This window comes from Octopus sinensis, linkage group LG2, assembly GCF_006345805.1.
Source record: "Octopus sinensis linkage group LG2, ASM634580v1, whole genome shotgun sequence".
Lineage (NCBI taxonomy): Eukaryota > Metazoa > Mollusca > Cephalopoda > Octopoda > Octopodidae > Octopus > Octopus sinensis.
The window spans coordinates 128,205,919-128,233,265 of NC_042998.1; the positions used below are offsets into that span (position 1 = coordinate 128,205,919).

Sequence of the window (27,347 nt, forward strand, 5' to 3'; positions counted from 1 at the left end):
TAGACCAGCGTTTCGTCCGTAAAGAAAGCCTTACAATTTAGATATTGAATGCCAAATCCATGTCTTTGTAGGATTTTTCTACTTGAATCTGCTTGAGCGTTTCCCTTTACCACATAGCTACGATCGATACCTTTTATTTTGATTAATTTTCAAAGCTACAGAGTGTTTCTTCGGCATTAATTGTGTTCGGCGCTTCTTTTCTCTAGCCCAGAGTGACAGTCTTGGAATATTACTGGCAGTCATTAGAAGACCAGTTAATCAAGCAAGAGTTACCACAATATGACCATGAACTTAGAAAGTGAATGCTATTGTTACAATGAAATACGCATACATTTAGCTGTTTCCTTCAGAAGAATGGCAAACGAAACAAATGTAATCATAATTTCATTACAAATAATTAGATTCTTCAAAATTTTTGATGTGATTTTTTTTTTTTGTTAGGTTGGATTTTTTAACGTTATTTTTTATAGTTTTATGTCCTTCGAAATGCATGGCTACAACTGTTGAGTATTTATTCTTTAAGACTGTCACTAGATCTCCCTACACAAATCAATCTAACATCCTTGAATATTCTTTCTCTACATCATTAAAAAATATTAGCAAAATTTTTTTTCAAAGATTTTATTTTACCGTATTTCATGGGCGGAATTACAGCAAAAGAAAATAGAAAACATAACCATCTCTTTTCATTATTGTTTTATTATTTTCTGCGCATCCTACTGACACGTCTTAAAATATATGACCCACTCATTTGAGCGTAAATACATTTTGTTAGAGAGCCGACTGTTAGATAACTGTTGCCTGTATATCGGTAACAAAAAATCATTGAGAATTCTGATAGTTAATTCTTAAATGGCTCAAATTATTTCACCGCAAATAGATGGCATGTGATTGTATATAAATCACTGAAATAACTGAGCCAATGTGGAAGCCTATATATGGTCACATGATCTGAAAAATAATAGTTAAATCTCCCTTAGATCACACCTTCATGTCTTATACAAGGTCCCAATAGATAATACACGCCAAAACTGGCATCATAACCCAATTCAATGGACAACATGAGAAAATGTGCATAACTGACGCATTTCGTTGCTGTCATTTTTTTTCAGACATAAGTCAGCTTTTATCATTCAAATGTAAGGTTACTTAAACGTATAATCAAAACCTTTTTGGCATCCTGCAGAAACCACCATGTTTTATGATTTCCTTCGCGTAATAGAACATTTCTTTCCTTAAGACTCTAAGGTGCAATTGGGGGGGGGGGCGAGTTCATTGCCATTTCGAGCAGATCCAGTGACCATGTAAAGATTCGATTTAATGCATGTTACTCTTTATTCCTAGATCATCCTTGAAGGAAAAGATCTGATATGACATGTTCCAGCCATAATCATCCAGTGTTTAGAGTGACATTATCTAAACTGTTCTTTTCATATTTAAGATGATAATGTGTAGTTTGTAGAAGATTCGGTTGCTACTTCTTTCTGACCGAAAAGTCACGTACAGACTCTCTCGCTGGTTTTTTGTCGGCCAGTAGCATTGATTTTTAAAAGCTGCTAAGTTTCTAACTAGGAGAAGAAGAATCACACTTGGCTGCTTCAGCATTAAAAATCAAAAAAGGAAAAGACATCAATTTTACGATGCAATGTGTTGTGGGAGTCACATACATCAGTCAACATCATTACAGTAACAATGAATTTATCAGTCTCGCTTTTATTAATAATTATCACGCCGAACACAATTTTTATACGCAAATAGTAAGAGTGTCAGCTGCATTGGCCTCAAAAGCGATAATCCTATTAATTTCCCTGTTTAAAGAGATAAACTGGGAGATTCAACTCTTTCATTTAAAAAACTGCTGTATCTCTTTAAGGTCTCAGAAGAAAACAGAATATAGAAACATATTGATTTAAAAACGAATGTGAATATAAAATAAACAATTATTTACTTGCAAAAGGTCTGAGTCTCGTGCAAATCATACCAGGTCACGGAAATAAATGACTAAAAGAAAGAAGTTATTTATAAGTGCTAAGCTGTGGTAAGATATGGCACCGGACGAAATACACATTTCATACGAGTTCTCGTCATAGCAATTTATAGCACATAAAACACGAGTTTGTAAATCTTTGCTGAACTGTATTTTTGGTCCAGTTTTTGTATTTACATACATGTTTTGAAGATATTGTTTGAAAAGTTTGTCATCAGTCTGCATTCTATTGCGTAACTTTACTAAAGCTGCAGCTGAGAGGTCATCAAGGTCATAGCTTTCAGGCATAACATATTCCAGTTCTAGAAGAACTTGTCCCTTCTCATTTGCTTTCGGTAAATTAACGTAATATTGTGTGATCTGAAGTAACTGTTTCGATGTAACGTTGTATCTGACAAGACGGACTGCTGGATTGCGGTTATAATCATATACCCATGGTGTCAAAGCAGGCGCTACGAAAATAGGAACACCGTTGTTCTTTCTTAAATCTGAAAAATACAAAAGAATGTATTGAAATGTCGATAAGTTGGGAGACACATTAGAGTAATACAGTTATATTATTATTTTCTGTTCCGTGTTTCCTTTTCCCAGCATCTATGAAATGAATTCCAACCATATATTGATGCCGATTTAATCCTCTATATTATCTCCCTACAAAAGTTGTTTGCCTCCAACCGAAGTGCAAAAATTCCTTTTATATTTCCTTTCTTTCGTTTAGACGAAGGACGGAAATGACCTGCAAGTTTCGGGTCAAAACTCTTCTTAACTCCCTGCAGCAAATGAATTAATCGAACTCGCATATCAAACTTCCCTATTACATATATAATTCGGTCGTATTTAATCACCAGTTTCTTTCGTGATGCTAACTTTATCCAGCATCAAAATAAATTGGTTTTGAAATTCAGTTGCTGACTTTATCCTAAAAATGCAATATTTTAGATTTACAAGTCTTTATAACTTCTCTTATTAAGTTTCTGATTTCTTCCGATAAACTGCATAGAGTTTCGCAAGGTAGAAAGACATTAAAAATGCTTTGATGATAATCTTTTTCCGTAAAACATTCTTTGAATACTTGTAGAGTCTATTTTTCAATCAATGAGTTGTCTGACCCGATAAGCTCCCAAGGTTATCAATTTTAGTTTGCATAAGCCCTACTTAAAAAGGTTTATCTTTCATGTTACTTTTTATATCGCTACTTAACATATTTGTGCGGCCTCTCTGTTACATTTTTATCCACTAAATACCAGGTATCATTTTATAAATATACTTCAAATTTCACCTTTATACACCATTGAAATTTAATCACGTGCCTTGTTTTCCTACGATATGCTATATGATACAATTATAACAACCCAAATCGAATTTCAAGCCGACCCATTTATATTCTTAAATGTTTTCTTATCTCTCATCTGCAATTTCGGGAAACATGCTACTTAATTCTAAAATATATACTTTGGTTCCACAAAAGAGCATTCCTTCTGCTTGGTGTCTAAAGTGGAAAGATAATGAACTTATTATAATGGGGAGATGGTTAGGATATCTCTTCAGAAGATAAATCCGAACGAGAAAGATTTTGGTAGATAAAATTCTATAGAGTTAAATGCGCTTAGATGAATATTGAGAAAGAGAACATCTATATAAACCATGGTAAAACTGTTTGGTAAGGACCACGTTATATCTTTTTAACGTTCAGGTCTACCACGTACCTTTTCAATAATATATTTATAAATAAGAAAATATACAGTTACATAGTTTTACACACTAAAATAAACTGATTAATCTCTGCTTGTTGAATGATTTCATTGAGTCCTCATTTTTGGAGTTAATGATTTAAGGTCTGCTGGGTAAGTTCTTAAAACTGATTTAGGAAACCCAATATTATCTCGTGAGCTACACAAACGCTGCTTTCAGGGCCGGTGTTGGCTACCATTGGTCTCTGTGACTACAGATTTTATTTTCTATAGTATAATGTTGATTAAAGTGTTGAAGAATGACCTAGTAAATAAGATGGCAGATAACCAAAGAAGGAATGAATGGTTCATATTCTTACACCTTGTCAACTTCCACAACAAAATTCTTAGACTTCATGGTTTGCCACCTTTTATTACATAACAGAAATGACCTTCATAATTAATTGCAGCACTACTAGACAAGAAGTAAGGGTTTTGTATCTTGTAGTGTTCAACTGCGCCAGCCATGTGTGTGTGTGTGTGTGTGTGGTGTGTGTGTGTGCGTGTGTGTGTGTGTGTGTGTGTGTGTGTGCGTGCGCGTGTGTGTGTGTGTGTGTGTGTGTGTGTGTGTGTGTGTGTGTGTGTGTGTGTGTGTGTGTGTGTGTGTGTGTGTGTGTGTGTGTGTGTGTGTGTGTGTGTGTGCGTGTTTGTGTGTGTTTAATCAGCTATGATAATAGCGATAATGCAATGGCCTATTTTAGATTTTACCATGACTACTATAAAGCACAGTCAAACAAGATTATTCCCTCGTGTGATCTAGTCATTAGAATGTTGCGTGGGTTCGATTCCCAGACTGGGCGGTGCCTTGTGCCCTTGAGTAAGGCACTTTATTTCTCGTTACTCCAGTTTACTCAGCTCTAAATGATTGCTTAGCTCGTAAGAGGGAGAAGAAGAAGAAGAAGAAGAAGAAGAAGAAGAAGAAGAAGAAGAAGAAGAAGAAGAAGAAGAAGAAGAAGAAGAAGAAGAAGAAGAAGAAGAAGAAGAAGAAGAAAGAAATGATGATGATGATGATGATGATGATGATGATGATGATGGCGGCATATGTTTAAATACAAACCTTTTGTTGGTCTGTGGATTACTTTGAAGGAATCTTCATGTTCGTGACCGAAGAAGCCAGCAATAATTACATCTGAATAGTTCTGTAGAATTTTGGTTAGTTTTTCATTATATTCTTTGTACAGCCATGTTTTCCCACTACGTAGCAAGCCCGGAGGAATATGGCCGATAACAAATACCTAAATACAAGTAAAAAGTATACACTTATATTGTAATAAATTATATTCTTTTATTCTTTGACTTGTTTCAGTCATTTGGCTGCGGCCATGCTGGGGCTGCGCCTTTAGACGGGGCACATCGATCCCAGGACTTATTCTTTGTAAGCCTAGTGCTTATTCTATCAGTCTCTTTGCCGAACCACTAAGTTACGGGGACGTTAAACACACCAGCATCGGTTGTCAAGCGATGTTGGGGGGACAAACACACACACATAAATATATATATACGACGGGTTTCTTTCAGTTTCCGTCTACCAAATCCACTCACAAGGCTTTGATCGGCCTGAGGTTATAGTAGAAGACACTTGCCTAAGGTGACACGCAGTGGGACTGAACCCAGAACCATGTGGTTGGTAAGCAAGCTACTTTATTTCATTAAGATAAAGTAGCTTGCGGGTTGGACATATACATTGATGAGGTGAATGATGAAACAAGGATGGTATTGATGAGAGAAGGCAAAAACGCCCGCCGATTTTCTGCTTCTCTAAAACATTGTTCTTTTTTTTTCCAACAGAAAACACAAAACCTCTCACAACAGTTTTTACAATAAAATATTCAATATACAATCAACACACAATCTATAAGATCAATCCTTCTCATAGGGGCTCCCAAGCAAATGACCCGCCGCCTGCAGGAAATCCTGCATCGGCAGGTCGGGGCCCGGAAAGAGGAAAACAAAATCTTCTTTATTACAGGTCACCATGACCTTGAATAGTCCCTTCTGACTCACGACCTCCGCAGCCACCTGCAGAGGCCAGCTTGGACAGTCTATACAGACCGAGTCAAATCGTTCTCGGCCTGGAAGACTGTCCAAGCAGGCCCTCCCGTGAGATAGAAAACGACGAGTTTTACCTCTTCCTCACGGGGAGGGGCCTCAGCCTGCTCTGTTAGTGGCACAATTCCCAGACAGAGACTCTCACTCCGGTGGCACACCTTCCACCGGAGGAGCATCGGGTTTGGTCGGCGGCACAGCGACATCCGCCGACCGTCTCCCGTTTCTCTTCTTTCTCTTTTTCCCTCTTACGGTCGCGGGTGTCGGGGCCTCCACCGGCACACCCGGGGTGTTCTCCTCCTCTACCACAACCTACGCGTCTGTTGGTGAGTAACCATTGTTGCTCACCTTTCTTTTCCTTCTCGTTGAGGCCGATGCCTCCACGACCTCCTCCGTTTCTCCCTGCAATGGGAGAGCGGAGTATACCTTCACCATTCCCGTCTCAGGTATCTTACCACGGTCCCGGGGGCAGTCCTTCTTAATGTGGCCTGACTCCAGGCACGAGTGACACTTGGATGGGGGCGACCCTCAAGTATCACCGGATACCTTGGGCCATCCATTTTCAAAAAGTCAGGAAAAGTCATTTCACCCGCGACCACTGGGGTCCATAGGGTCAAAATCGCCTTTGCACCACCACCACCCCCAATCGACCGCAAGCTTTATGTCTATATTTAAGAGCCTGGGCCCGCTATCCCCCAGGCGCCGCCGGAAGGCATTTGCAATCCACCCCGCTTCGGTGCCCGGGGTCAGACCACATACCCAGGCCCTTATTACCTTCTTCCCATGATATGTGGGAAGAAACAAAATCTCCTCCCCTTTCAGGGGCTGGCCTGTCACAGTGCAAGCCTCTTCAGGGATGTCGAAAAGCAGTCACACCGTGACGTTTTTGACACCCCTGGTTACATAATAATCTTTGGCTGGCAAGCATCTTGCCAGCTCTTTTTTAATAATACTATTGTCGAAGAGTGCGATGGCGTCACGCAACCTAGAATAGGTCCGTAGTACCACCGTTCTCCTCTCAAGGTTTTTAATCCATTGATTAGGTGGAACAATCTCCCACTCTAAGGCATTTTTTATATTTGCTATGTTAAAAATCAGTTCAAAAGAAGAAAGTCCAAATAAATTAACAAGAAGTCCAAAAAGAAATAAACAAGTCAGTCCAAAAAAATGAATAAAAATGAAATCCAAAAGAAACGCAAAAACAGTTCCAAAAAGAAAGAAAAAATACAGAAGGTTAGAGAAAAGAAAAACAGTTCACACATCAAACATTAATGGCCAACAGGTACTCCTGACCAACTTCGTAGGTTCAATGGTAATCCAACAAGTTTCAATGGCAAGATCCAGTAAGTTCGAATGAGGAATCCCCCCCCCCCAATACAACAAAGCAACAAATAGCAGCCGCTGACAGCAGACAGAATTGCCACGGAGCTGGGCGAAATTTATCAGCAAACAAACAGTTACTACTTAACAAATTACACCCAGCTCAAACGAAAACACAATCACCTACCTCGACGGTCTTATGCTGATGTTGATCTTCTTTCTTTCAGTTCAATATTGGACGGAGCTAACTCACTCATGTCCACCTCGGTTCTCTGTAAGAAGCAACAGCAATGCGTATGTACGGGTAAGCATGCTACTTACCACACATCCACTCCTGCGCCTATATATCTAATGAATTACAATACAACATTTCGGGTTTGATAAGGCAGCGAGCTGACAGAAATGCTAGCATTTCGGGCAAAATTCTTAGCGGCATTTCGTCCGTCTTTACGTTCTGAATTCAAATTATGCCATGGTCGACTTTGCCTTTCATCTTTGAGGAATCGATAAAGTAAATTCCAGTTGGATCGATATCATCGACTTAACCCGCCACTTCCAAAATTTCTGGCCTTGTGCCAAAATTTGAAACCAATATTTCAGTCTGGATATTTATACTCGGCTAACCATGCTAACTGCTATGGTATTAATTTCAAATATATATTCTTTTCTACTCTAGGCACAAGGCCCGAAATTTTGGGGAGGGAGCTAGTCGATTAGATCGACGCCAGTACGCAACTGGTACTTAATTTATCGACCCCGAAAAGATGAAAGGCATATATACATATATGTATATATATTTATATATATGTATATACATATATGCATATATATGTATATATACATATGCATATATATGTATATATATGCATATATATATATATGTATATATATACACATATATGCATATATATATACATATATATATACCTTGGGGTTACAAGAGCGTCACTGTCTCTCTTGTTCACGAGGTACTTTGTGGCAATCTCTTGTTCATGGATTGCAAACGCATAGTCTTCAAAGTGTGATATGACGTAGTGGTGTTGTGTCCAAGAGAGGCTGCGCTTCGTATCAATTCTACTGTCTTCTTCAAGCTTCCGGGCAACATACCTATAGATGACCTTTTTTACGTTGTGTGCTTTCCATCCAAGTCTTCTCTCAGGGAAGAGAGCCCGACTGTTTTGGAGCTGTATAGAAGATCACAAGGAAGAGAGTGTTTCTTGAGGAGTTCACTGCCAACTTGTACAATGTTGCTCACTTCACTTTTTAGGACTGCATTAATATATTTATTTTTGCTGCTGTTGTTAGTAGGTGCTGCCTGAGTGATACCATACGGCTTTCGAAGGCCGTCCGAATTGATCTCAGGCCTCTACCACCTTCATTTCTTCTTAGGTAGAGCCTGTCAACGTCACCGTTTCAGTGGAACTTTGTTGTTGTCAGGATTTTGCGGGTTTTGATATCTATGGAGTGTGTTTCCTCTACAGACCTATTAAGTATCCCAAATGTTGGGATCAGCACTGGTACTGCAAGTGCATTGTAGATATTGTTTTATTGTAAGAGGAGAGTTTCGACTGCCATATTTTCCTAAGTCTGATGTAATATTCTGGGTTCACTCTATGCCTACGTACTTGTAACATTCTTTATGTGGAATAGGGGAGATAAAGAGACCGTTGATGCACAGGTTTTAGATTTGAGGGACTGACTTTCCTCGTTCTATAACCAAATATAAACATTTCTTTTGGCCAAATTCCATCCCTATATCAACTGAAAATGTTGTTATTAATTCCAGTTGTATTTTGGCATTGTTAACACTTTTAGCTTAAATCTTCAGGTCGTCTACTAAGTAATTATGAGTTACATTGATATTTCTGACTGTTGAAGATCCTAGCATGTAACCATTTGTTTTCTACAGTTGGAACGATAATGGATTCAGTGTCAAAATGACAAGCACACAAAGAATATCTCCTTGGAATGTATGTATGTATGTATGTATGTATGTATGTATGTATGTATGTATGTATTATGTATGTATGTATGTACACATGTAAGCATATCTTTATGCATATGCACGCGGGTGCAGGCGTGGATGTCATTACGAAAGTGGAACTTATTTCTTGATTAGACGTGTTATTTCTCTTTTTGTGAGACCCAGCTTCTCAGATTGTTAACATTTTAACATCTGCTGGACAACTGATTTCAATCTATGAGTGTTGCTGTTGTCGTCGTTAGAACGTGGCCTTCTTTGATTGAGTACACCAATGTTCAAAGATGTCCCGTCCGTAACCATCCTGTATTTTTGTATATACATGAGCACACTGTCAGATATGGCCTTCCTTTTTTGTAAGGAGGTGGGATTTAATTAGATGACCATTCGACTTCTATTTCTGGTGGTCGGGTATTCACGTAAAAGCTCCTTTATTAGCTCTTATTAATGTATGTGAATGTATGTGCGTGTGTGTATGCGGGTTTTTGTGTATTCATTTAAAGTTTTGCTTGCGTATGCATGTAACTTTGTTTATGTGTGTAAATTTGGGTCAGGGTAAATATGTGCGTGTGTAAGCTTGTTGTGTGTGTGTCTCTGTGCGCGCGTGTGTGCTTGTGTGTGTGTGTGTGTGTGTGTGTGTGTTGATACTGATACATTGATACCTTAAAAGAAATAGCATACATACATAACATGCAGCTTTTTTTATTGGAAACCCACACTAACTATCGATTTCTAAATGAACCGCTGTAAAGAATGAGTTACTAAATCGAAGATACGAACTGTGACGAAATGTCAGTGCACACATTAACAGAGAAAACAAAATGTGTATTGAAATGAAGAAACGGGACGAGGTTTATCTTTTGCTTGTATTTGTTGTTTGTTTTTACCTTTTTCTTCTCTTTTCTAACCTTCTCGAGCACATTTTGTAACCACGTGAATTGTCCGTTTGGGTCAGGATTTTGATTTGGTTTGATTAGTTTGTTTCTGTTGTAGTAGAGGAGTGTATTGAGATTCACAATGTAAAGGTCGGGATCTTTGGTTGCCATAAAGTAGTAACCGTTCTTTGAAAAAGCTATTAAAGGAAGAAATTAAAAGAAATAATAGCATTTCTGAAAGAATTTAAATTACTAAAAGGCGAATTTACTTCTGTCCATGTGAATTAACTGATAATATAAAGAAATCGTTACAAATATGTTAAATATGTTAAAAGATGTGAGAAAGTTATCGCAGTTGACCACCTCCAGACAGATTTGATGATTTTACCGTGACTAGTTCAGTGTCTCACTGTTCAAAGTTCATATCGTTGTTTTAGAAGTCAAGAAAATAACTGCACACAGAGCTCTCTCTCTCTCCTATCAGTCTTATGCTACAACTAAATAATTTTAAAAGAAAGAACTGCATAGTAATTTAAATATTCCAGTCTGTCAATTTCATCTTACTCTTCTGCTTCTTCCAACTAGTTGGCTTGTGGCCATACTGGAGCACAGCTTATATCTTAAATCATTTATGTTTGTACTACTTTCAATCGAAAGTTAAGCTGTCAGAGTGGTTCTTTGCGATCTGAGTTCAAATCCAGCCGAGGTCAAATTTGCCTTTCATACTTTAGTAGTCGATAAAGGAAGTACCAGTCCAGAACGATAGGTTGGTGGAACAACGACAGCAATGGAGAAGATGGTGTAGTATTTGTTCTGCATCTTTTCGTTCTGCCGATAGCCAAGTCTCATTACCCAACCATTCCTCCAACCAACAATTGACCAACTTGGAAAGAAAACCCTACAAACAACATAGATAATCTGGGAACGATATATTGAGTCTTTCATCCTGCCAGCTCGCCGCCTTATAACAGAAAATAATAACGATATTGTCGATAGACTTTAGGTGCTTCCCCGCTTGAAACTGTTATCTGTAGCCCTCATCACAAATGAATATAATATTTTCAAAAAAACTTAATTAGAAGCTGAACCTGCCATGTGGAAATTCAGTTTGGAACTCTTTCAAATTTTCTGTCGGGTTGCAAAATGTTTGATCTATCGTCTACAGGTTTCTATGTAAAATTTGTTGATTTGAATAAGTAGTTGGAAATATCATTTGAAGATTATTTAAATAACTGAATTATTTAAATATCTTCTACATATATTCCTAGCTGTTACATCTAACATCATCGGGTATGGTAAGTATTGCTTGATACTAACATATATACATGACAAGATGATATAATCATTAAATTTAACGAGATATTACGTAGTTTACAGCTTCTGAAATGGAATACTGCCAAAGTCGCTGTAACCCTTAATGAACCCCGAGAATTAGGCAACTTTTTCGTTTATTCTGTTCGAACATTTAGACTTCGTAAAGCAACCAATTTGTAAAAGTGAGGGTGTATTGTTGATTGAAGGGAACACAATATACTATTAATGAAGGTATTTTCCTTGGTTTCTCGACTTGGTAGAAATAGGAGCAAAATCTTTGGCGGAATTCTACTTTACGCACGGCATATAACCCCTCATAACTTTTTTTATTTTTTAGAATTTTCAGAAAATGTTTGCGAATTTATATCCTATACATGGAAATTCATACGATAACATAAAAACCAAAATAAAAAAACTTTTGCTGTGATTTAAGGGTTATTTAGCCGTTATTTTTAGCACATCTCATGACCATCTCATACCATCCTCGTTTGTTTGTCAGTCTAATGTATTGATGCTTTCCGATATCTTTCTTCTCATAAACACATTTAATGGTCTATTCCTAGGATTTAAGCCAAAGATTCTGACTGTCCATATTCTAAACTGTGATTTAACTTTTTTTTCGAAAACTTTAAAAAAAATTTTCATAGTCTTGTGAACTAATGTGTATAGAATACAAATTCGCAAGAGTTTTCTGAAAATTCCAAAAAAAAAAAATTATGTGAAGTTATATGCTGTGCGTAAAGCAGAATTCTGCCAATTCTTTCTTCAATCGCACGTTAATGCCTTGACAAAAAGGGAAATACACATTAGATCATGTTGTTCTATATATCTTGAAAAAGACGAGATGGCTACGGCAAAAATTCTTTTCATCGTAGGTCTGATCTTTCAGTACTGACCTGGCGCTAAACAAAAACGGTTAAATATTCTTTTCTACTCTAGGCGCAAGGACCGAAATTTTGGGAAGGGGGCCAGTCGATTAGACTGACTCCAGTACGCAATTGGTACTTAATTTATCAAACCCGAAAGAATGAAAGGCCAAGTAGACCTCGGCGGAATTTGAACTCAGAACGTAGCGGCAGACGAAATACCTATTTCTTTACTACCCACAAGGGGCCAAACACAGAGAGGACAAACAAGGACAGACAAACAGATTAAGTCGATTACATTTACCCCAGTGCGCAACTGGTAGTTAATTTATCGACCCCGAAAGGATGAATGGCAAAGTCGACCTCGGCGGAATTTGAACTCAGAACGTAGCGGCAGACGAAATACAGCTACGCATTTCGCCCCGCGTGCCAACGTTTCTGCCAGCTCGCCGCCTTAAAACGATTGTATATTTCACGACCATTGGTAGAAGAAAAGTTAACCCTGGCAAAATTTGAACCTATAACGCTGATGATCGAAAATTAGTGCAAATATTCAGTTCGATTCTTTCTTGCTTATACTAACTCTCTACTCTTTAGTCGTGAACATACAGGATGCGGCAGAAGTAACGCCCTTTTTGCATTTAATAAAATTTTATTATATATAAATGTTTATTAAGTAATTTTTTTACTGAACACAAATTTATAGCATTACTTGAAGAAACGAATAGTAAACTAATGGAAAAAATTGCAGAAGTTTTAGGAAATAAAAAAGAACCTCAATTAGAAACTAGAAAACTCAAATACAAAAGGGCGTTACTTCTGCCGCACTCTGCATATATAAAAAAATACAAAGAAATTAACTTATTGCAGACACACCGGCCTTCATGGCCGTAAAACAAAGTTTATGGTAAGCGTTTATAATTACATAGATTGTGTTTTAAAAACGGCGAGAAAAATTTGCGGTTTAACTTGAACATAGTTCAAAATGTAAGTCATAATCGAAACATGTTATTATCAGTTCTGAAACTGAATCAAATAATTTTTTTTTAAATATGAAAAACTACTAAAAATTAATTATCTGATATGATAGGCGTTGGGTGATATTAGTGAGGTCACCATCCGAGAAAATTATGAGTCATTCGATCTCATAACCACTGGTACTAAGAAGGCGCGTGACCTAGATGTTATGTAAATGGATTCTTGATCATTAGGTAGTGAGTTTATTGTATCCGTGAGCAAGATGCTTTATTTTGCGTTGCTCCACTTCTTTAGTCAGTAAAAATGTGTATTGTAACAGTCACAGCACCCGAACAGCTTCAAGTTCGAGCAAAGTATTAATGAGTCAATGACACGACCTTCTACTGATACTTGAGATAGTACTATTAGTTCTATACCTGATATTATAAATAGCACGAGATTATTAAAGCTACGTTAAAACAAAAATATCTTCAGTCAGTAACTTTTATCTTTTGCTTGTTTCAGTTATTAGACTGCGGCCCTGCTGGGGTACCACCTAGAAGAATTTTTAATTGAATGAATAAGCCCCAGTACTTTTATTTTGCTAAGCCTGGTACTTATTTTATCGGTCTCTTGCCGAAGCGCTAAGTTACAGGGACGTAAACACACCGACACCGATTGTCAAGCGGTGTTGGGGGACAAACAGATGTAAAGGCATACACACACACACACACACACACACACATACACGCACGCATACACATATATGTATATTAATATTAATAATGATAAAGAGTAAGGGAACTTGTACATCCACAAAATATATTTTATAGTTATATACAGCATATTGTAATGACCAAACACTTTGAGGATGACCAAACTTACGGACCAAACGGACGGATCCTGATGAAGTTGCACCGACAATATTACAAGGTTGCATTTGCAACATTGAGTAGTCGCTGCAGCGGAAACACGTGTAAGTCATTACAATATGCTGAATATAAACTATAAAATATATTTTGTGGATGTACAAGTCTCCATACTGTTTATTATTATTAATATTAATATATAATCCGGAAAATGTTTAACGTCCAGCGAAGAGTACACGGAATTAGCCATAGGAAGAATTCACGGAACGACTAACAACTAATTGTAGTCACAGACGTTAGGTACTTACCGTTGTGGTCAGCCATTAACTGGAACTTAAGTGAGAGCTAATACGGTATCCGCTCGGATTTATCCCTCCAAACTCACTCATATATATATATATATATACACGACGACAGCTTCTTTTATTTTCAGTCTACCAAATTCACTCACAAAGGCTTTAGTCGGCCCGAGGCTATAGTAGAAGACACTTGCCCAAAGTGTCACGCAGTGGGATTGAACACGGAACCGTGTGGTTGGGAAGCAAGCTTCTTACCACACAACCAAGCCTGTTTATGTTTGCGTCTCAATTTGTATAAGTGTGTATCGCCACAGACTGAAGTGAGATGGCCGGATCGTAAGCGTGTTGAAATATCAACTGCTTTGATTAAATCAGGTGTGTAACTCGCTGACACGATTGAAATTTTCACTAGAAACCTCAAAAAAACATTCAGATGCAATAAACTAATATCCTTTCTTGAAATTGATATAAGGTTTTATTCACTAAAGATGACGGAAAGATGATTAAATCGTATTTTAAGGTTTATGAAAGAATTAGAAAATATTGATTTCAAATGTTGGCACAGGGCTAGTAATATGAGGGAGGGGATGAGTCGATGTTGTCAATCCAGCACTCAATTGGTACTTATTTTATCGACCCCGAAAGGATGAAAGGCAAAGTCGACCTCAGTGGATTTTGAACTCAGAACGTAAAGACGGACGAAATGTCGCTAAATGTTTTTCACTACCTTGTAAAATTAGAAAATACATCCCATCAAATAGGATACAGTCAACTAACGTCTAAAGGGGGTGTAATTACTACCTAGAAGTGCAATACATGGAAGAAAGCATGCGGCATGTGACAACATTCGTCTAATGAAAAATTCATAGACTACGGACGAACAGGAGACGCTAACTTAATAAATAGAAGTAGAAATATAGACATATCAGATCGATGCTTTGTACAAGAGAACTTACACTTTATATAAAAACAGACTGTTTCCAATCAATGAAAACTTCCCGAGAAACAGAAGTTGAACGAGCATTGTCCTTCTGACACCGATTCCATTGATTACAAAGAAACCTGCAAGACACGTCAATGTCACTCGACTTCACGCAATTGAAATCGATCGCAATTGAAGATGCCTGTCTACCGACGGATTTGGAGCGTCTTTGTTCCTGTCGTGGTTGCTGTCATTCATATTATTGTCGTTGTTGTCATTGTCGCTGTTGTTCTTTAGCGCCAGATCAAAGACGGGCCTACCGTGACGATCTCCTCTTTTATTCAGACATAGTGAATCTAGGACTACATGATCCAGTGGGTTACTCTTTTACTTGTTTCAGTCATTTAACTGTGGCTATGCTGGAGCACTGCCTTTAGTCGAGCAAATCCACCCCAGGACTTATTCTTTGTAAGCCTAGTACTTATTCTATCGGTCTCTTTTGCCGAACCGCTAAGTTACGGGGACGTAAACGCACCAGCATCGATTGTCAAGCGATGTTGGGGGAACAAACACAGACACGCAAACATACACACACACACATATATATATATACATATATATATATACGACGGGTTTCTTTCAGTTTCCGTCTAGCAAATCCACTCACAAGGCTTTGGTCTGCCCGTAGCTATAGTAGAAGACACTTGCCCAAGGTGCCACGCAGTGAGACTGAACCCGAAACCATGTGGATCGTAAGCAAACTACTTACCACACAGCCACTCCTACGCCTTTGTTTAGGGGTTTTCTCCTTCGTTTTTTCTTTTTCTTTTTAACTGAAGGTTTATATGTTCATGCACTATGTTTTCATATCTATACTTTTAGTAGTCTGTGTGTGTGTGTGTGTGTGTGTGTGTGTGTGTGTGTGTGTGTGTGTGTGTGTGTGTGTGTGCGTGTATTTGTAGACTTACGAGTCTACATATGTATGCATGTGTGTACGAGGGAGTGTTGAAAAGTTCCTGATTTCGGGTAAAGATACAGGAGAATCAGTCAATAATGATGTTTTTTATTCAATGTATTCCCCTCTCACTTATTACACTTATTACAGCGGTCCTTCAATTTTCTAATCCCTGTAAAAGAACTCGGAAGGTTGGGCCTCCAACCAGACCTTCCGTGATACCCTTAAAGCCAGGAACTTTTCAGTACTCCCTCGTACGTGGGAAAGACTGAGTGAGAAGGGGAAAGGAAAACAGTATTCGGGAGACCACTTAAGGTATCGTTCAACCTGCTAGAAAAAGAAACTATATGTTCCTACAATCACATCATATTGTAAAAAAAAAAAATTGGAACAACAGCAGCAGCAGCAACAACAACAACAACAACAGATTACTTTTCATGGATAATTCTATATTTTAAACACATAACATTATATACATAGTCTGATAGAAAAGTTACTAACTGTATTGTATTCATTCTTCTATAATAATCAAATGTCGGTTAACCAATTTTTTTCCTCCTTTTTGAATTCTTATTCAGGCTTGTTTTTGTTTAGCACTTGATCAGCTTTCATCAAGAATGATTAAAATCGAAAACATTCCCGCTGTATCCATCCCGCATTTTATTTCGTCTTACTGTATTTAGGACTACATTATGCAATGCACTCTTTCCATATTAAGAATGTAGAATGTAATTTGGGAAAGATGATTTAGGTATCATATCTAGCAGTTCGAGAAACGTCCATGTAGGAAGAAACAGCTTCATTAGCTCGATTTTGTGTAATTAGTGCGAACTTGTTCCAATGGAAATACATTCAGCTTTAACTATATAAGTATACAATAAAATACTGTATATGTGTATGCATCCTTAGATATTAACTCCTATTTGCTTCAATATTTACAAATATATGTGCAGTAGATATCAATAACGCGTTGGATTCTATGTATTATATACTTATATGCAACTATATCAATGCAAACGCATGTTCTAACATGTCATAAACTAACTGTGCTGAGTTGCTGCTGCTGTTGTTGTTGCTATTGCTGCTGCTGCTTCTACTCTTTTTCGTTTTTTGTTTCAGTGGCATGAGGTAAATTTTGATTAGCTGTTCAATTGATTAATTCATTATCTCACTCATTGATTTTATATTGAATATTGACTTACTTTCTATCAAATCTGCTGTGAGCCATTCTTCAGCAAGTTTCTTAAAATATAGATTTGGTACATCTGTTGCAATGGGACACTGCGCATCTGGAAAAAGGTCATGGTTGCCAAGACTTGAAGCAAGTGGAATTTGGGGGAAATGTGCCTTCAAAATGTCTGTGCAGTTCTTGATGATTTCAAGATTCTTTGATTTATTCAGAACGAGATTCTCGTTCATGCGTGGATGTAGAACAGTGTCACTATAATAAAATAGTAATGAATGAATAAAACGGTAGTAAATAAAATAAATTCTAACACGTAAAGGCCACATATTTAGGTGGGGTCGGTATAGTTGATTTTAACGGATACCGCACTAGACTAGTATTTATTTTATTTACCCTGGAACCCGGAGATATGAATTAAAAGTTAACCCACATTGAATTTAAACTCAGAATGTAAAGCCGTTCTTTACACTCTGAGATTAAATCACGTTCTATCGATTCTTCTACTCGGGAGTAATAAAATAAAATATAAATATTTATTTCTGTATCTATTTGTTTCGCGTACGAGCGTGATAAATAAAGTGAGCATGCTTAAAATCTAGTGAAATCTAGGTAAAATTGTGATTAACCCAATTGACTTTAGAGAAGAGGAGTAAAGATGTTCTGATGTCCGTACCTTTTACGTTCCTGCTAAAAACCAGAACTCTTATATAGCCAATGGACTTTAGAAACGCATACAAATCACTATATCTAATCCCATTGCCTTGTGAATCTAGAGTATTTACAATTTCAAAAGTAGGCAATATTGATATTTTGCATATGGCCTCTTAAATGAGGAGGTAAGAGCGCAGGAAGCGGTTTCAATTTGCAATAAAAGTAAATATTTTTCATTCTTGTTGTTAAATTCTCATTGGAAAAGTGTGACTTACGCTTCACGTCCCTTCTATTCTAAAAGTTAAAATGTCTTTGTTCAGGTTAAAAATACACCAATAATCTGGTAGTTGCTCCCTCGTAACGTAAAAGACTCTAATTCAGACCGAAATCATTTTACATTACTGGCGTTTCTATAGGAATAGCAAAAAGTGGTCACTATTCCCCTTCCTATGAAATTTTCATTCTTATTTAAAGATTAAAGGCTTTCATATTTACATCTGCAGCGTGTTTCAATCAATTTGATCACCAGTCGTCATCGGGTGTCTTTTTCCTGTATGATTACATAGTACTACATTGGAGTCGGAATAACAACTTTTATTACTAAACAAAGGATAATAACGTTCTCATTCACTACGCCACTGGTGCATTTTATATTTCCGCTATGTACTCATACAATAATGAGACACCTAATGAATACCGCAAGCCAAACCGATTGGAACATATAATAGATGTAGTATTGAAAATGTTTAATTTTTAAAGACGACTAATAGTCTGAAAAATTATAATCTTAATAACCTTTCCTCTTTGAAGAAATCTTTAAAGACAATATCTTAATCTTAATCCTCTTTTCTGGTGGTTGGGTAAACAAGAAAATAAGTCGTAATAGCTAATTGCTATACTTGCCCTGTCCAGACAATAAAGTCAACATGAGAATTGATGGTTTTCATTTCTTTGATAATGCTTTCAATCAGTATCGCCGGTGCGTCACAGGAATAGTCGCCAAATTTTCCGTAGTTCTTGTTAATGGCATTGCAGGAATAGGGGATTTCAAGTTCGTTGTAGGTGAAATCATAATGGAGGTCTGTTATGTGCCAAAAGTAACCTGAGATAGATAGATAGATAGATAGATGGATAGATAAAAGGATTGATAAAAGCCGATTAAGTAAAACAACATTTAATATATTACAGTCAATAACGCGGCAGCTTGTAAAGAATCGTTAGCACGCCGGGCAAAATGCTTGCTGCCCTTGTGCCAAAATTTGAAAATAGTATACTACAGTTTAAATATTACCGCATATAGGGTTTATACACACGCACACACACACACACACACACACACACACACACACACACACACACGTTTCTCTGTGTGAATGTTAGTAAGTGTCTTTTAGTACTAATATTCTGATTCACACTAAGGTGGCGGACCGGCAGAATCGCTAGCATGCCGGGCAAAATGTTTAGCGGCATTTTATCCGTCTTTTCGTTCTGAATTCAAATTCCGCTGAAATCGACTTTGCTTTTTATCGTTCGGGATTGTTAAAATAAGTCCCTGTTGATCACTAGGGTCGATTTACCACTTCCCCAAAAGTTCTGGCCTTGTACCAAAATTCAGAAATTAATATTCTGGTTGCCATTCTTATAAGCTATAAAATGAGCGGTATAAAATATAGTAAGACCTGTAGCAAATACCCAGTGAATTGGATCAACGATAGAGGTTTGATCCCCGAGTAAGCTACTATCATTCAGCATTGACTATCTCATTTGTCGTTGCTCGGGTCCCCAAATTGAAGCTCAATCACACTAAACTGAAAGATCATTGCATTATTACTCCTATTTTCAAGGCGAAAAGTTGGCAGAATCTTTAGCACGCCGGGCAAAATTCTCTGCAGCATTTCGTCCGTCCTTACGTTCTGAGTTCAAATTCTGCTGAGGTCGATTTTGACTTTCGCATTTTCAGGGTCGATAAATAAAGTACCAGTGAAACACTGGAATCGATGTAATCGACTTACCTCTCACATAATTTTAGGCCTTGTGTCTTTAATGGAAAAGATTATTACTCGTATTCTCGAGGCGGTGAGCTGGTAGAATCGTTAACATACTGGATAAAGTGCTTAGCGGCATTTCGTTTTTTGAGTTTAGATTCCGCCGAGGTCGACTTTACCTTTCATTCTTTTAGTGCCGATAAATTAGGTATCAGTTAAGCATGAGGGTAATCGACTTACTCCTTCCCAAAAATTTTAAATCATTATTACTCGTATTCTGACCAAACTTTAAAAGAACACGATACGAAAAGGAGAGTTCAACATATGATGCAACGATGTTTATCGTTCACCTTAATGCATCGATTGCAATGTGAAAATGTATGTATACAATGTTAAGATGATAATCAAATACAATATTTGTGAACGAGAATATTTGCGTGCATGAGTGGTCAGGTGCGTGCATGGTCAGGTTGTTTAAAAAGTTCGTTAACAATCATGAGATCATGCACTTGGTCTCACTGCAGAACATCTTCGGGGAGTGATTTTTATCAAACCTCGAACAGACACAAGCCTTCTCAATGAAAATGAGTAGAGGGAATTTATGCAGAAGCTAGTCGAACGAGATGTACCTGTGAATCAAATCATCACACTTATTAAGATAGTATCACACTGATTTTCTTTCAAAATGATGTCAACGTTGCACTTGCCTGTGTAATATTCAAACACCTTCGCTATCATTCATTGTGTAAGCAGTACAAACGAAGGAACGACTGACAATTAGAATAGTTATCGTCGACATATATAAACACATGAGTTAAAGGAGTGAGATAAAATATGTACAGTGATGGATATGCGATCATGAATTAAAATATTTACTGAAACTAAAGTTTGTTATGCGTTCATATTCAGGCGTATTTTGTACTTTTCGATAAATATATTTTATTTATTTAATCGTTCTTGTACAGAAGCTTTCTTTGCACTGGTAGATGAAGAAAACCGTAAAGTTTGGTTGGAGATTCCCTGCACATCTCTCTATGTGTTCACTCAAAGATATTTGTTTATACCTCGGGAAACGGATCTGTTCCTTATGCAGTGTAGTTCTCCGTCTCAGTGACATATTTGTTTGGGCTACATAGTTGTGTCCATAACCTGAACAAGTTATGACATAAATTAAATTTTCAGACGCACAAGTGAAATTGGTCTTAATTGTGAATCTCTCTCGTTGTTTGAAGTGAAATTTCGAACCTTCCAGTAGGTTGGGGCACGTTCCACAATTTGGACGTCCGCATTTTTTAACTATTAGTTTCGTTGTTGTTGTTGTTGTTGTGTGCATCTTTGAATTTGGCAGTAGTCTTTTCAGTGATTTGGGCTGCTTTTTACATTTGGTGAATTCATGTTTTAAGAATGTAGTTCATCTTTGAATCCCTAGTGAGCATTAACAGATTTGGAACAATGGTGTTATATGCCTCAATGTTTCTAGGGTTGTGAGTCGATATATATATAGTAGTATTTTCAGATAAGTTGTGGGAATCCGTTTTGTTTTCCTTGGTGTTTTAAAACCTATTTTCTTGGCACGTTTAATTCCATCATCTATAAATGAGGGCGGATAGTGTCTCTCGGCTAGTGTTGTTCTGGGAACTTGAAGACGGAGAGTCCAGAGTATTTGCATCAGACACCATTGTGCAAATCCTGTTAGCTAAATTAAAAGGAATGTTTCTTTTGATGTGCTTCGAGTGACATGAACTAAACAAGATATTGTTTCGAGTCTGCTGGTTTATCATGAATGTCGGTTATAATTTGGTTGTTGACTTTTTTATCAGAATATCTAAGAAAGCGAGTTGTTTTTTTTACTATATCCAATGTAAACTAAATTTTGGGGTTTATACTATTTGGTATTGATTTAAATTCCAAAAGTTTATCAACGGCTTCATTCCAAATGAGATCTTTTACAGTTCTCTCTTTTCTCTCTTCTTCCTCCTTTTCCATTTCTCTTCTTCATTCCATTACTCACCTCCTTCCATCTTTCCTTTTCGAATAGCTCATGATCCTTCTTCCTGGACCTACCTTTGTTTCATGTTTCTCCTCTCTTCATCTCTTCCTTTTTCTCTTCTTTACTCTATTCCGTTATTTGTCTCTTTCCGTCCTTTATGCCCATCAAATGATCAAATACTTCTACTTGTGCTTCTAAAAGAAATTATATAGCTAATCTTCATTTGTTAATAAAAGGGGATTGAAGTGTGTTTGCTAATGAAATGAGCATTTCAAAAAGTTCAACAAAATGCGAATTAATTTTTTTTTATTTTTACGATTTCAGTCTCTAGCATTTTATGGCTCAACTTTTTATTAAACCTTTTCCTGTAAAACAACCATTTTTTATTTTTATTTTCTAGAAAGATCTAAAGTTTGAAAATTTTGTTGACCTTTTTTCCATTTAAATTTCTTGTCTTTTAAGATCGTATTATATCATTTAGTATTTAGTACCGTTACCATCGTTAGTCCAATTTTACCCCCATACCACGTTTAGGAGATAGTTGGCCACCACTGATTTTTAATTTTTATTTTATAATGAGGCAATGAATATTTTAACAAAGTATATGCAATTTTCACCAAGTTTAAGAAAGTTTATGGAAATTAAAGACTTGAAAAATCGATATTTCTAACTATTTCTAATGCGCGGCGAGGTTACGGAATTATAAAACAGATGGAAGAGCATTGTACAAAATGAAGGAAAGTATATTTTAGATTAACAAAGAATTTCATTTATCTTAATTTTGAAAAATAAAAGTATAAAAAATCAGCTAGTATGTATATAAATGTGTGTGTATGTATGTATATATATATATATATATATATATATATAAACATTCATATATATATATATATACACACACATACACACGATTTTTACCACTATCCGCGGTTGCCTCGGGGAAAATAAGTTGACAAAAGCACAGCCATGATCGAGACCAATGTCCTAAAATTGAAGTGACATGCGTGCTAATTTGTGGACGTACATAAATTACATTCACGCACACACACACACACACACACACACACACACACACACATCCTGCCTTTTATAGATAAATAGATAAATAACTGATTTGAAATAAATGTATTTTAATTGTTGTGTGAGAAATTATATATAATCTGATTATAAAATATAGTGTCTTTCAAAAACATCCTAAATTTGAAGACTATATCTCATGTTTAAGAAAAAAAAACATTTTACATTTTTTATTTTTGATGAACGCTGTCACTTATTCTATCTCCCTCACAAGCACACACACACACACACACCACACACACACACACACACACACATCAACACACACACTTTCACTCCGCTATGGCAAGACGGGGACTTAACACATGTTAGCAAACTTCGAAATTGGTAAAAGTTATGGTTGAAAATCGACTTTTACTGCAATCCGTTGGTGCCTCGGGAAAAATAAGTTGACAAAACCTAGCTAGGATCGTGACGAATGTCCTCCTAAAATTGCAGCGACATATGTGCTAATTTGTGGACGTGCATAAATTATATTCACGTACACACATACACACATCCTGCCTTTTATATATACAGATATATTGGGTCATCCCATAAGTAATGCGATTTTTTATACTTTTATTTTTCAACATTAAGATGAAGGAAGTTCTTTTTTAATCTAAAATATACTTTCCTTCATTTTGTACAATACTTTTCAATCTGGTAAATTTGTGAGTCTCCTCTTCCAAGATTCACTTGCCTGAGACGAAAAATACTCCTCCAGTACTGTTGTGACCTCGTCTACAGAGTTCATATTTTTTCCGTCCAAATGATTTTGAAGACTACGAATAAATGATAATCAGATGCGGTAATGTCCGGCGAATATGGTGGAATACCGTTTCTCATTCAAACTGCTCCAGCCTTTGGAATATCATCCTGGCTGTATGTGTCTGAGCATTATCCTGAAGGAAGAGCACCTTTCGTCTTGAAACTAAAGATGGTCATTTTCCTTCAAGCGCTGACTTAAGCAGCTCAAGCTGCTCGCAGTAGGTCTCCTTTGTTATCATTTGGTCTAGGTTGAAAACGTCAAAGTGGACTAAATCTTTCAAAACCCACCAAACAGATAACAACACCTTACGTGAGGGAAGATTTTCTTTAACCTGGAGTGCCAGTGTTTCTGTTCTCCCTACCCAATGTCTTCGGCGCTTGACATTTTATAGAGAAGCCATTTCTCGTCATCAGTCATTATTCGGTCCAAAAAATGTTCATTCGTGAAACGTGACAGCAAAGAAGAGCACACATTCACTCTCTGCGCGCGAATAGAATCGGAAAGTTTGTGAGGATCCTACTGACCCATTTTGCTGACTCTTCCGGTGGCACGCAGGTGCCGATGAATAGTTGAATGGCCAAATCGAAGCTTCTCTGCTTGTTCCTCAACAGTTACAATAGGATTTTATTTCACCAGGGCTTGCAGGACGTCCTCGTCGAACTCTACAAATCTTCCGGGACAGGGTTCGTCTTCTAGGCTGCAGTTTCCGACACGGAATTTCTGGAACCACCGTTCACACTGGGTAACGCTTATTATCCGATCCCCATATGTTGCATTAATATTCCTCACACTTTCCTTTGCGTTGTTGCCTTTATTATATTCATCAAGTAAAATATACCGAATATGCTCCTTTGTCACTTCCATTATAGCTTTGAAAAAATAACTGTTAAAATCGAACTGCACTCTTCAAAACTTGCACTAAGAATAAGTACAAGGTAAAATTACTGCCTGCTTTTGTAGCAAGTTGATGCAAGTAGTTTATCCCGTCACCCCCCAACTTTTACTTCATGCAATTGACAATCATGCATTGTTTATGGAATGACCTAATATATATATATATATATATATATATATAATATATATATATATATATATATATATATATATATATATATATATATTTATATATATATATTATATAGATATATATTGTTTCGGCAATACATATACTAAAATTGGAACGATACAGAGAAGATTAGTATGGCCCCTGCGCGTGGATGATACGCAAATTCGTGAAGCGTTCCCTATTTTCTATAGGCGCAGGAGTGGCTGTGAAGTAAGAAGCTTGCTTCCCAACCACATGGTTCCAGGTTCAGTGCCACTGCGTGGTACCTCGTGCAAATGTCTTCTCCTATAGCTGAGATCGACCAAAACCTTGTGAGTAGATTTAGTAGACAGAAACTGAAAGAAGCCCATCGTGTGTGTGTTTGTGTGTGTGTGTGTGTGTGTGTGTGTGTGTGTGTGTGTGTGTGTGTGTGTGTGTTTGTGTCTGAGTATGTCCTCCACCATCGCTTGACAATCGATGTTGGTGTGTTTACGTCCCCGAAACTTAGCGATTCGGCAAAAAGAGACTGATAAAATAAGTATTAGTCTTATGAAGCATAAGTCTTTGGTTCGATTTGTTCGACTAAATCGGTGCTCCAGCATGGCCGCAATTAAATTACTGAAACAAGGAAAATAATAAAGGAATAAAAGAATATATATAGCTGTATACATAGGTGTGTGTGTGTGTGTGTATGTGTGTGTGTGGTGTGTGTATGTGTGTGCACATAGATACACCATGGGGTGTTGAAAGTTCCTGACTATGGGTAAAAGAAAATACAGGAGGATCAGTAAATTATGATTTGATTCAACATATTTCCCTCTCAGATTCATACATCTATTGCAGCGGTTCTTCAGTTTTTCTAAGCCCTGTAAAAGAACTCGGAAGGTTGAGCCTCCAACCAAGCCTTTCACGATACACTTAAAAGCCAGGAACTGTTCAGCACACCCTGCTCTGGGATAAAATGGGGTGGGGATAGTCGTGGCTAGGACGCATCATAGCAAATAACACGGCTAATTGAAGAAGAAAGGAAATATAACAGAGTAACTAGCAATTAAAAAGAGATAATAATGTTTTCCTTTACCTGTCGCAGCATCAGATTCAGGCTTAGCATGTGTCTCTGATACAAATAACGACAACTGCAACAGCAACACCAAAAACAATGCTTGTAGCGCACCTGCGTTGACGTAGGGATGAAAGGTTCGTATTCGCACACCTGACAGGCTATTTTCTGTCATTTTAATCAACACTGTTTTCACTAATGATTTAGCAACAAACGTCAAGTACTGTGAGCAAACGTCCTCCTTCCTGCAATCTCGCATACTACTTGCTATATTAAAGTCACCCACTCATAACTGCATACAATTCATTCAAACACACAAACGCATATACCTCAGTATCCCACACATAGACACTTAAACTAGCTCGTTCAAGGTCAGGTCAAGATGTAAAACTATTCATTGACATGTGATCAGCATTAATATATCACGTATTTGACGGTCCCTAGTTCAGGGAACACTACGTGAATTATAATTGCTATTAAAATCGTATACCAGACATTGCTAGTAGCAGCAGTTGTGGTTTAATCTATAATAACTTTATTTCAGTACTGCTATAAATACATATGAACGACAAATATTCGATTCATGTATAACGTGTGTGTGTGTGTGTGTATACATACATACATACATATATATATATATATATATATATATATATACTTATATACATACCTGCATACATATATATTTATGTGTGTATATATGTATTCACACATATATACATACACATATATGTATATATACATATACATATACATACATACATAAATACATACATACATGGATAGATAGATAGATAGATAGATAGATAGATAGATAGATAGATAGATAGATAGATAGATAGATAGATAGATAGATAGATAGATAGATAGATAGATAGATAGATAGATACGACTTAGTGAAAATGTCTTGTGACAGAGGTTTTGACTATTTATTATTCTTTTAGATTAGAGGAATTCAATGCAGGTTATACGTTTTTATCATATATAATATATGTATATTTACGAGAAGTATAGCACACGGATACACAAAAATACAGACAAATCACACACATACGCACGCGCTTGTATACATACACAAAATAGAAAATCCCTCGTGAACGCAGAGGTACAGGTATGTGATATAACACACACACATGCACACAAACCTACACATACACGTGCCTCTGCGCGCGCGTATGTGTGTGTGTGTGGATAGATAGATAGATAGATAGATAAATAGATAGATAGATAGATAGATAGATAGATAGATAGATAGATAGATAGATAAGATAGATAGATAGATAGATAGATAGATAGATAGATAGATAGATAGATAGATAGATAGATAGATAGATAGATAGATAGATAGATAGATAGATAGATAGATAGATCAGTTTATAGCTATCTATCTAGGCTGATGCTTTGAATTTCAAACACGGTCTATCCAGCCGGACTCCACACAATTTCTGTCTACCCAATTTCGTTCAGAAAATTTACGTTAA

The 27,347-nt window shown here is 36.9% G+C and overlaps 1 protein-coding gene and 1 non-coding gene across 2 annotated transcripts; one reads left to right on the forward strand and one right to left on the reverse strand.

The window, feature by feature from the left end:
- Positions 1–679: 679 nt before the first annotated feature.
- On the reverse strand, positions 680–26,185 carry LOC115231396 (acid sphingomyelinase-like phosphodiesterase 3a). The gene is made up of 6 exons (XM_029801436.2): positions 25,888–26,185; positions 18,862–19,060; positions 17,324–17,562; positions 9,952–10,136; positions 4,775–4,952; positions 680–2,475 (listed from the first exon to the last, which is right to left on the reverse strand). The coding sequence occupies exons 1-6, from the start codon at positions 26,123–26,125 to the stop codon at positions 1,976–1,978; spliced, it is 1,539 nt and encodes a 512-aa protein (XP_029657296.2). The 5' UTR covers positions 26,126–26,185; the 3' UTR covers positions 680–1,975.
- LOC115208824 lies at positions 24,909–25,013 on the forward strand. Its single transcript, XR_003881270.1, has one exon. It is a non-coding gene; the product is annotated as a U6 spliceosomal RNA (small nuclear RNA).
- Positions 26,186–27,347: the final 1,162 nt, after the last annotated feature.

Coding starts and splice junctions, on each gene's coding strand:
- LOC115231396 (XM_029801436.2), bottom strand. CDS start 26,125: ATGCGAGATTGCAGGAAGGAGGACGTTTGCTCACAGTACTTGACGTTT. Junction 19,061..25,887: donor TGAATCTGATGCTGCGACAG/GTAAAGGAAAAC, acceptor TATCTATCTCAG/GTTACTTTTGGCACATAACA. Junction 10,137..17,323: donor CACAGCAGATTTGATAGAAA/GTAAGTCAATAT, acceptor TTCCTTTAATAG/CTTTTTCAAAGAACGGTTAC.